This window comes from Bacillus rossius, chromosome 6, assembly GCF_032445375.1.
Source record: "Bacillus rossius redtenbacheri isolate Brsri chromosome 6, Brsri_v3, whole genome shotgun sequence".
In the NCBI taxonomy this organism is placed as follows: domain Eukaryota; kingdom Metazoa; phylum Arthropoda; class Insecta; order Phasmatodea; family Bacillidae; genus Bacillus; species Bacillus rossius.
In genome coordinates this window covers 48158859-48170545 of record NC_086334.1, presented here as the reverse complement: position 1 = coordinate 48170545, position 11687 = coordinate 48158859, and the positions used below count along the sequence as shown (strand labels likewise).

General features: G+C 43.2%; 1 protein-coding gene across 2 annotated transcripts in view; it reads right to left on the bottom strand.

Annotated features, from left to right (window-relative positions):
• LOC134533150 (pancreatic triacylglycerol lipase-like) overlaps positions 1–11687 on the bottom strand; it is a 102702-nt gene that overhangs the window by 10485 nt on the left and 80530 nt on the right. For both annotated transcript variants that reach the window (XM_063370464.1, XM_063370465.1), the window contains exons 7-9: positions 8097–8217; positions 6496–6675; positions 426–564 (exon numbers count right to left, since the gene is read on the bottom strand). In XM_063370464.1, coding sequence (XP_063226534.1) covers positions 426–564; positions 6496–6675; positions 8097–8217 — 440 coding nt within the window. The remainder of the gene's footprint in view (positions 1–425; positions 565–6495; positions 6676–8096; positions 8218–11687) is intronic.

Sequence of the window (11687 nt, the reverse complement as noted above, 5' to 3'; positions counted from 1 at the left end):
ATAAGATTAAATATTAAGAATGTAAAAACATTTTTAAGTTGTAAAAGTGTAGCTCTTAATTAATATGAAATGCAGAACTTGGTATCCCAGAAAAAATTATTGCACCTTTTTGGATGTGTTGTTACATATAAGTGCTGAAAATTCATAGTTTATATAGTGTAACACGAATATGTACTTGAATGTATTTGAGGAGGCAGTAGTTTGTGGCAAATACGTAAAGATGAGATATAATTGTTTGAATATTTAATTATAGGTATGCATAGTTAGATAACTTATGTATATATGTATATATGTGTGTGTATAAGCAAAGGATATAATTTTTTCTTAGCAGGCTGCATTAAAGCACACCTCGGAAAGTGGAAAATTGGGCTAAATCTAGCAACAAATAATTTTTAAAATAGTACAGAGACAGTGCGAAGGCTTACGCTGGGAGTTTGAGTAGTAGTCGAACTATCCTTGTCACCACTCTCCACGACAGGCGGAGGATGGCACTCTCCAGGGTAAAGTCTTAGGACAATAGGAACTCCTGACTCCAGTACCAAGGCTTTCCTGCACACCGACAAGCTGAAAGAAACAACAATGTGTGCACATTACACAAAGCCAGTTCAGTAACGTGTGTGAGACTGTTAGCCACAAGATCGTGCTACAATGTGCGTAACCGAATCTGATACTGACGCTAGGCGAGTTGAACACTATATTATCGGTAAAGATAACTGTTTTGGTTAATAGGAATTGCACTTTATTTATGTTTTTAAGTAAATATAAATCGAAACTGATTAGTTTAGCAAATAACTGGTGAATATAAGTTACTACATTCTAAGTAATAGGTCATTGGATTGTTTGAACTGCAAGGTGACGGAACTACTGAAAAAATGTTGAATCAGTTTTTATTTTTATTGTACTATAATTACGAATATCACACAATATGGAATGGACAGAGCATTATTTTTCTTAAAATAAAAGCATTTTTCAACCAAATGTTTTAAAAACATTTCATTTTTTATTCCCTAACATTGATCAAATAAAGGTTAAACAATAATTAAACATCATCCAAATATTTTAATTGGTCTATGCAATTCCCAAAATTTACCGAGCAGATGAATTAGTAAAACAGCCAATGTCAAAAATTATATAGTACTTGGAAGAATTATTGATATAAGTGCTGTGAAATTAGTGTGCAACTGGTGACGGTGGCAGGCCCCATAAAAACTAGTTAAACAACACTTTCAATTTTTAAAAAATACCTATTGAAAAATCTAACAATTTAGCGTGCCATGGTTTAATTTATTGTCTAAGAAATATGAATCAATTCTATAACAGGGGGAACTGATATTTCTAAATAGCTACATAAACTATACTTGATGTAAGTTTTTGGACATACGCCATTAAGAGTCTTTCACGGTAACACTATCATAAATGCTATCATAAGTCTACCTCTCCCCGGAAGTAAACACACACAAAAACAAACAAATACACGCAGAGAGATATATATATCTCGTAAAATTTGGGAAAACCTTCTTTTCCCTCCTTAAAAAAATAATAGTTTAACCGGGATAAAAACTATTTTAGATATTTAAATTTATATAAATTATGTGACAGGAAACCTAACGGTCTTTCTAATGATGCAATCAAATTAGTAATAAGCGTTTTCATACGGTAAGATAACGAAAAGTAAAAAAAAAAAGTCTCGACGATGGATTTACAAAGAATTTTTCGTTTTCTTTTTCAAATTAACAATTATTGATTCCCAGGGTGTGGCCATTAAGAACTAAGAAAAAATGTTTTTGTTTTTTTAATTTTAATTAATTAATAAAAAAATATTATGTTTATTTGTACAGAAATAATTCCAATGTTGCCAAAATACTTTGCCTAATTAGTAGGGGCACGAAATTTTTCGCCTAAAAGAAAAGATTTCGAGACTAGTTGAGATTAAAAACTTGTTGCAGCGTCTGTGTTTTCGTGGTTGGTTGAGTTTCTTTCATGTGTATGCTTGCTGTTGGCACAGTAATCACAGCCGTTCAGTGCGGAAGCAAAGCGTCCGGAATGGCCCGGACAAATAAGGCAGTTGCTTCGCGCAGACGGTTACCAATTACAAGGCAGACATTACTGGCACGAGCATACTTATTGCATTTAATAAGCGATAAGTTTTCTTCGCAAAAAATATGTGGCCTTACTTATTAGTAGAGACCTGCAAAATTCACAGATTCATTCGGTGATAGGCTAGAATTCAAACACATGTACCTCTTAGATGATTTTTCTATTGGCTTACTGTTCATCTGGACGAATCTCAACCAGTTATAAACCCTCAACCAAAGAAGGATCGAAACACAGACAAACCAGCTGAGACGACTTACAAGTTGGCAGCCAATGAACTTGCGTTATTTGCCCGAGTGTACAGTGGTATGTGCAGTCTATCCTGAAGGCCATCGAAACCGCGAATTTTGCAGGTCTCTACTTATTAGTTGTAAATGATGATATGATGTCTTGCAGCATCTTACTCTCGGTAACGGGATTTGGTAAGAGTAATTTCGCGAATGGAACGGAAGACGTATAAAACTATAATGTGTAACCACGGTGCTGCCATCTGTTGCGGATGGCGAAAACCAAAGATCGCAAAGTCAAAGAGAAACTTTAAAGTATTGACTATTTAATTAATTTCAACAAGATGACAGTATTTGTATAAAACTACTTGTCGATAAACAGGTCCAACGCTCGAGGTCTAGTATTTTTTTCCAAGTCCTTTCCGCTTTTATCGGAGCCGTTTCATTATATAGTTAAAACCCTTTTTGACGTGACAACGTCTAATAAATCGATGAACGCCGGCTGCACGCACGAAAAAGTGTCCCGTTACCCACATTGTACCATTACGCTGTGTCCCGTTACGCTCATTGTACGCTTGCGCCGCATCTCTCTCTCTTCCACTCGACTGTTTATAAAGTGAAGTGAAAAGTTAATGTGGTTTTCATTGCTTATTACAAAAACAATTTCGGCAATAAAGGTTAATTATTCTTGCATTATTAGTATAATTTCAAGTATTTATTATTAAAATAAAAATTATTCATAAAAGTATGCAATCATTTCATCAATGTTTTGTTATGACGTTGTCACGTTAAACAATCGTTCGTAAACCGACTTTACAGACAACCAATTTTTTTTCTGCAAATTGAATTATTCAGTTGTTGACGTAGCTGTTTTCCGGCAGCGAATACTAGCGGCGGTTGTGGAAACTACGTGTGATACTATTAGCGTTATATATATATATATATATATATATATATATATATATATATATTACGATCAACATTATTTGAAAGAATTCTTTGTTAAATTTAGTGTCCGGTTTTCGAATTATATAAGTGTATTTGCAACATGAAAACTGGAGCCAAGATTTTGTGGTATTATAAAAAAAGAAATTTTCGTTATTAAAATTAGTGGTTTTGGTTTTTATCGTCACTAAAAACCAAACCCATAAAATGGCAACAAATTTAATAATTTTAAAAATATTTCGTCATTTTTTTCAAGACTATTAATATGAATCAAAAATCAATATGCAATGAAAAACCCATAATATATATATATGTACACATTTTATAGTAACTGGCTTATTTTATTTACATTACTTTAATAAACAAAAATACATTGCAAAGAAACTAAATATTATTTTTAATAGTACATTATATATATTTAATATGAGCCCATACTAAATATTTATGAACTGAATTCTATAGTTTAATAAGCAAATTTAGGAATTTGAGGCGAATTTCTCTGCAATATTGTGGGTTTTTTTTTTTTTTTTTGTGTTTTGCCTTGCATTTAGGTGTTATGCGGTGCATTGACATACACGTCGCTGTTATTTCGGTTGTTTTTTTTTATATATTCACCATGTAATACTGACTCTAATGATAACACGTTAATTTGCTCGTTACCGAGGTCAGATGTTACGTATTTCTGGCAAGTGCTGAAAGACTCTGTTACTTTTCAACCACATTAGTAGAGACCGGAAAAATTCGCGAATTCATTTCGTCATAGGCTAAACTACAAATATTTATACCTCAGTGCTGCCTCTGCCATTGGCTCACAACTCACCTGGATGACTCTGGGCCAATGAGAAACACCCGAACAAAGCTTTATCGAATCACCGGCTGCTAGGTTGGAACGTCTCACAAGACAGCAGCCAATGAGTGGGTGACATTTGACCGAGTATACGTAGAACTATGGAGTTCATTCTGCAGGTCATTTAACCCGCGAATTTTTCCGGTCCCTACACATTAGAGATGTGACTGACTGCCGGGAGTTGCCGAACAGTGCGTGCATGCATTAGAGATGTGACTGACTGCTGGGAGTTGCCGAACAGTGCGAGCATGCATTAAAAAAGTGACTGACTGCCGGGAGTGGCCGAACAGTGCGAGCATGCATTAGAGATGTGACTGACTGCCGGGAGTTGCCGAACAGTGCGAGAATGCATTAGAGATGTGACTGACTGCCGGGAGTTGCCGAACAGTGCGAGCACGCATTAGAGATGTGACTGACGGCTGGGAGTTGCCGAACAGTGCGAGCATGCATTAGAGATGTGACTGACTGCCGGGAGTTGCCGAACAGTGCGAGCATGCATTAGAGATGTGACTGACGGCTGGGAGTTGCCGAACAGTGCGAGCATGCATTAAAAAAGTGACTGACTGCCGGGAGTGGCCGAACAGTGCGAGCATGCATTAGAGATGTGACTGACTGCCGGGAGTTGCCGAACAGTGCGAGCATGCATTAGAGATGTGACTGACTGCCGGGAGTTGCCGAACAGTGCGTGCATGCATTAGAGATGTGACTGACTGCTGGGAGTTGCCGAACAGTGCGAGCATGCATTAAAAAAGTGACTGACTGCCGGGAGTGGCCGAACAGTGCGAGCATGCATTAGAGATGTGACTGACTGCCAGGAGTTGCCGAACAGTGCGAGCATGCATTAGAGATGTGACTGACTGCCGGGAGTTGCCGAACAGTGCGAGCACGCATTAGAGATGTGACTGACGGCTGGGAGTTGCCGAACAGTGCGAGCATGCATTAGAGATGTGACTGACTGCCGGGAGTTGCCGAACAGTGCGTGCATGCATTAGAGATGTGACTGACTGCTGGGAGTTGCCGAACAGTGCGAGCATGCATTAAAAAAGTGACTGACTGCCGGGAGTGGCCGAACAGTGCGAGCATGCATTAGAGATGTGACTGACTGCCGGGAGTTGCCGAACAGTGCGAGCATGCATTAGAGATGTGACTGACTGCCGGGAGTTGCCGAACAGTGCGAGCACGCATTAGAGATGTGACTGACGGCTGGGAGTTGCCGAACAGTGCGAGCATGCATTAGAGATGTGACTGACTGCCGGGAGTTGCCGAACAGTGCGAGCATGCATTAGAGATGTGACTGACTGCCGGGAGTTGCCGAACAGTGCGAGCACGCATTAGAGATGTGACTGACGGCTGGGAGTTGCCGAACAGTGCGAGCATGCATTAGAGATGTGACTGACTGCCGGGAGTTGCCGAACAGTGCGAGCATGCATTAGAGATGTGACTGACTGCCGGGAGTTGCCGAACAGTGCGAGCACGCATTAGAGATGTGACTGACGGCTGGGAGTTGCCGAACAGTGCGAGCATGCATTAGAGATGTGACTGACTGCCGGGAGTTGCCGAACAGTGCGAGCATGCATTAGAGATGTGACTGACTGCCGGGAGTTGCCGAACAGTGCGAGCACGCATTAGAGATGTGACTGACGGCTGGGAGTTGCCGACAGTGCGAGCATGCACTAGAGACGTGACTGACTGCCGGGAGTTGCCGAACAGTGCGAGCATGCATTAGAGATGTGACTGACTGCCGGGAGTTGCCGAACAGTGCGAGCATGCACTAGAGACGTGACTGACTGCCGGGAGTTGCCGAACAGTGCGAGCATGCACTAGAGACGTGACTGACTGCCGGGAGTTGCCGAACAGTGCGGACATGCACTAGAGACGTGACTGACTGCCGGGAGTTGCCGAGCAGTGCGAGCATGCACTAGAGATGTGACTGGCTGCCGGGAGTTGCCGAACAGTGAGAGCATGCACTAGAGATGTGACTGGCTGCCGGGAGTTGCCGAACAGTGCGAGCATGCACTAGAGACGTGACTGACTGCCGGGAGTTGCCGAACAGTGCGAGCATGCATTAGAGATGTGACTGACTGCCGGGAGTGGCCGAACAGTGCGAGCATGCACTAGAGATGTGACTGGCTGCCGGGAGTTGCCGAACAGTGCGAGCATGCACTAGAGACGTGACTGACTGCCGGGAGTTGCCGAACAGTGCGAGCATGAACTAGAGACGTGACTGACTGCCAGGAGTTGCCGAGCAGTGCGAGCATGCACTAGAGACGTGACTGACTGCCGGGAGTTGCCGAACAGTGCGAGCATGCACTAGAGACGTGACTGACTGCCAGGAGTTGCCGAGCAGTGAGAGCATGCACTAGAGAGGAGCGAGCGGCTAACCTCTTGCCGAAGCTGTCGGTGAGGGAGAGCTTGTTGACGACCCAGGCGGGCAGCCCGCTGGAGATCCAGCCGCTGTAGGCCGTGTACAGGATCGCCAGGCTGGTCGGCTCCTGCAGGATCGGGTGAGGCACCAGCATGCGCATGATGGAGCCGCCAGACTTCAGCTCCTCGTCGTCCTTCCTGCAGCGCAGAGAGTCACGTGCACACTCCGCGACCCGCCTCTCCTTGCAGGAATACCTCCACGGTCCATCGGTCCGTGGTGGAGTAAAAAACCCTTATTTGTAGAGACCTGCAAAATCCGCGCATTCATTCACCTCTAGGATAGACTCCACAGTCCTTTAAATACTCGCGGAAATGACACCTGTCCATTGACTACCGGCGCGTGAGACGTCTCAATTAGGCTGTCCGTAATTCGGCACTTTTTTGTTTTAGTGATTCCCATTGGCTCACAGTTCCCCGGATAAAATGTGGGCCAATCGCAGAAGCGGTACGAAGGTATAGTTGTTTTGATGCTAGCCTATCGCGAAATGAATCCGCGAATTTTTTCGTGTCTCTACTTATTTGTATCGTATCCCTTATATGAGTCTCTCGATGTACAAATTGTCTCTTGTGCTACTGCTTCCATATTATTTACATATTTGTCATTAATATTCCTTAAATATTTTAAGATGGCGGCGGTAACGAAAATTGCAACGAATACATCAACAAAATGGCGGAAAGTTCTATAACAAAATGGCAGATCCTAGATGCCCACCGGGGTTAAGGTCAAAGGTAAAGGTCATTCAAATGGCCGCCGTAACGTCACAATCTAAGATGACGAAAAGGGCTCATGCCCCACACCCAGAACCCAGGTGCCTGACCGGCCAATGTATACTACTAATATATTTTCACTGTCTTTAAGTAAAATTACATGAACAGCTAATATTTTGTCAATAAATATTTTAAAAAAATTTTAATTATATAATAGGAATTATCTGCACCCCAATTAACACCCTTCACTCCTTATGGTAAGATTATTGGTCACACAAAGAAAATTAATAATGTTTAGAAGTTGAGCCATTTAGGAATGGAAATCATCAAAATTAAATTTGTTCACTAGAATGACAACAATGTTAAATCAAATTAAAAAAACTGTGAAATGTCGACAGTAATGTATTCTTAGTGCAGAAATTTGGTTTACTTATATAGACCTCATAAAATACTGTGTGGCCTTGTCAGTTTACAATTTAAAATATTTTGGAACCGCTTGCAATAAAGCTTCCTTGCTAAAGGTTTTGGTCTGATATGGCTTAGTACTTAGCTTTTGCTACTCGTTGAAGTCATCACTTGTGGTCTGGTGGGATTATTATGAATGTTGTAGTCGCTCGCGTGAAATAATGTTACTAATTAGAGACGCTTACAGGCTTGAGACTGGTAGTAAAATTGTGGTTGTTACAAAGCATAGAATATATGAGATGCCAAAAAATACGAACAAATAGTTAAAACCAGAGTTATAGGAAAAATTTGTAAAAAAAAAAATTATAAGTAAGTGGGGCCTAATCCTTCTAAAGTATGTTACTGAAAGCCGCGGGTCGCAACTTCGTCGCTGTTGATGAACTTACGCTGTCAGAACGAAAGTCTCGTTAATGTCGTTGCTGCCGATCAACGTGATCTGCAGGCGGCCGTAGCTGACCACAGGGACCTCGCTGGGGGCGTGTTCCAGTCTCAGGTGGTACTGGTGAGCTGGAACACAGCGAGGCATGCCTCCTTTGATCGGCTGTGCTCACGCCTAGCTGCTATCTCGTTGGAGAACAATTCGATATCAACACGAACATAGCGTCGGCTTACTTCTAAAACCTCGAAACTCCATTTCAGTCAATTTTACAGGAGAACTTATGAGCTTTTGGAGCACGGTTTCGACTGACAAAGATACGAGGTTTTAATAATTTGTGAATAGAAAAGAGACTAAGTAGAGTTGACTTACGAGGTTTTATCAGCATATGCACTATGAAAAATTGAAAAAAAATACACCAAACACATCCGGAATATAAAACTGGGAAAATCTGGACTTACGAGGTTTTAGAAGTAAGCTGACGATAGACTTATTTTAATAAGAGCGTGTCTCGGACGTTTGAATGGTTGCACGATTTTGCACTGGATGGGACCGGACACCGTGCGGATCATCATAAGTCCGGATTAATCGGAATTTCCCTTAAAAATGCCCGAAATGCTAGTTTTTATACTACTGTATACGAAGGCCTAAGTTTTGAACCTACAAACTGATGTATTATTAACCAAACAAAACACATTTGTGATTCAAATTAAAGTTTTTTTTTTAACTTGTCCTGATGTCCGGACGATTCTGGTCCGGATATGCAGGACTCTACTGACGATTAATCTATTGCAATCTTATGAGAGTATAGTTAAGGTTTCATAAAAAAATATAATAATTTTAAGAACACTGTTCAATTATCTAAATATATATTAAAATATTTGTAAATTTTTTTTTTTTGAATTTTTTTTTTGGTAACGCATCATATTCTGCACATGACACATCAAGAAACAAATTCCAGGCTAACCAAAGCTTCTACTCGATAACTGCTGTTTGCGTTTCGGCACTGTAATTGTTTTGGAAATGGAACAGAAATACCAAGTAAAATTACAGATATAAGCCATTTGTACAATTATATGAAAGCAACTGTAATCACTACAAAATTGCATTCGCAGGAATAACTGGGTTCTTGTTTTTCACGGAATTTTTTCTTTATGATGTCCCAGTAGCTCCAATAGCTAAATTTATTTGTAACCCGTTTCCCGAATATATTTGCAGTATTAACTGCGAATATTAATTAGCATTATAAAACACAATAATGTCCAATTATTGAATATTTGATCTTTTTTTCAAAGATAAACAATTATGCTTGAACAATATCTTTCTTGTAGTGTTAAAAACTATTTCTTTGGCAACTGGTTTTCAAACGAATTTTCTGTGAGAGTTACAGAGACATTTATTTCTGTGTTGGTTCTATTCACACTTCGTGACAGATTTACAACTGCGCAGTGGCTAATACCTCGCGACAAGAGTTTCAACTGCGCAGTGGCTAACATCTCGCGACAAGAGTTACAACTGCGCAGTGGCTATAATACCTCGCGACAAGAGTTACAAATGCGCAGTTGCTAATCCCTCGCGACAAGAGTTACAACTGCGCAGCGGCTAATACCTCGCGACAAGAGTTACAACTGCGCAGCGGCTAATACCTCGCGACAAGAGTTACAACTGCGCAGCGGCTAATACCTCGCGACAAGAGTTACAACTGCGCAGCGGCTAACACCTCGCGACAAGAGTTACAACTGCGCAGTGGCTATAATACCTCGCGACAAGAGTTACAAATGCGCAGTTGCTAATCCCTCGCGACAAGAGTCACAACTGCGCAGCGGCTAACACCTCGCGACAAGAGTTACAACTGCGCAGCGGCTAACACCTCGCGACAAGAGTTACAACTGCGCAGCGGCTAATACCTCGCGACAAGAGTTACAACTGCGCAGTTGCTAATACCTCGCGACAAGAGTTACAACTGCGCAGCGGCTAATACCTCGCGACAAGAGTTACAAATGCGCAGTTGCTAAACCCTCGCGACAAGAGTCACAACTGCGCAGCGGCTAACACCTCGCGACAAGAGTTACAACTGCGCAGCGGCTAATACCTCGCGACAAGAGTTACAACTGCGCAGCGGCTAATACCTCGCGACAAGAGTTACAACTGCGCAGTTGCTAATCCCTCGCGACAAGAGTCACAACTGCGCAGCGGCTAATACCTCGCGACAAGAGTTACAACTGCGCAGTTGCTAATCCCTCGCGACAAGAGTCACAACTGCGCAGCGGCTAACACCTCGCGACAAGAGTTACAACTGCGCAGCGGCTAATACCTCGCGACAAGAGTTACAACTGCGCAGCGGCTAATACCTCGCGACAAGAGTTACAACTGCGCAGCGGCTAATACCTCGCGACAAGAGTTACAACAGCGCAGTTGCTAATCCCTCGCGACAAGAGTCACAACTGCGCAGCGGCTAACACCTCGCGACAAGAGTCACAACTGCGCAGCGGCTAATACCTCGCGACAAGAGTTACAACTGCGCAGCGGCTAATACCTCGCGACAAGAGTTACAACTGCGCAGTTGCTAATACCTCGCGACAAAGTTACAACTGCGCAGCGGCTAATACCTCGCGACAAGAGTTACAGCTGCGCAGCGGCTAACACCTCGCGACAAGAGTTACAGCTGCGCAGCGGCTAACACCTCGCGACAAGAGTTACAACTGCGCAGCGGCTAACACCTCGCGACAAGAGTTACATCTGCGCAGCGGCTAACACCTCGAAACAAGAGTTACAACTGCGCAGTTGCTAACACCTCGCGACAAGAGTTACAACTGCGCAGCGGCTATCACCTCGCGACAAGAGTTACATCTGCGCAGCGGCTAACACCTCGCGACAAGAGTTACAACTGCGCAGCGGCTAACACTTCGCGACAAGAGTTACAACTGCGCAGCGGCTAACACCTCGCGACAAGAGTTACATCTGCGCAGCGGCTAACACCTCGAAACAAGAGTTACAACTGCGCAGCGGCTAACACCTCGCGACAAGAGTTACAACTGCGCAGCGGCTAACACCTCGCGACAAGAGTTACAACTGCGCAGCGGCTAACACCTCGCGACAAGAGTTACAACTGCGCAGCGGCTAACACCTCGCGACAAGAGTTACATCTGCGCAGCGGCTAACACCTCGCGACAAGAGTTACAACTGCGCAGCGGCTAACACCTCGCGACAAGAGTTACAACTGCGCAGCGGCTAACACCTCGCGACAAGAGTTACAACTGCGCAGCGGCTAACACCTCGCGACAAGAGTTACATCTGCGCAGCGGCTAACACCTCGAGACAAGAGTTACAACTGCGCAGCGGCTAACACCTCGCGACAAGAGTTACAACTGCGCAGCGGCTAACACCTCGCGACAAGAGTTACAACTGCGCAGCGGCTAACACCTCGCGACAAGAGTTACAACTGCGCAGCGGCTAACACCTCGCGACAAGAGTTACATCTGCGCAGCGGCTAACACCTCGCGACAAGAGTTACAACTGCGCAGCGGCTAACACCTCGCGACAAGAGTTACAACTGCGCAGCGGCTAATACCTCGCGACAAGAGTTACAACTGCGCAGCGG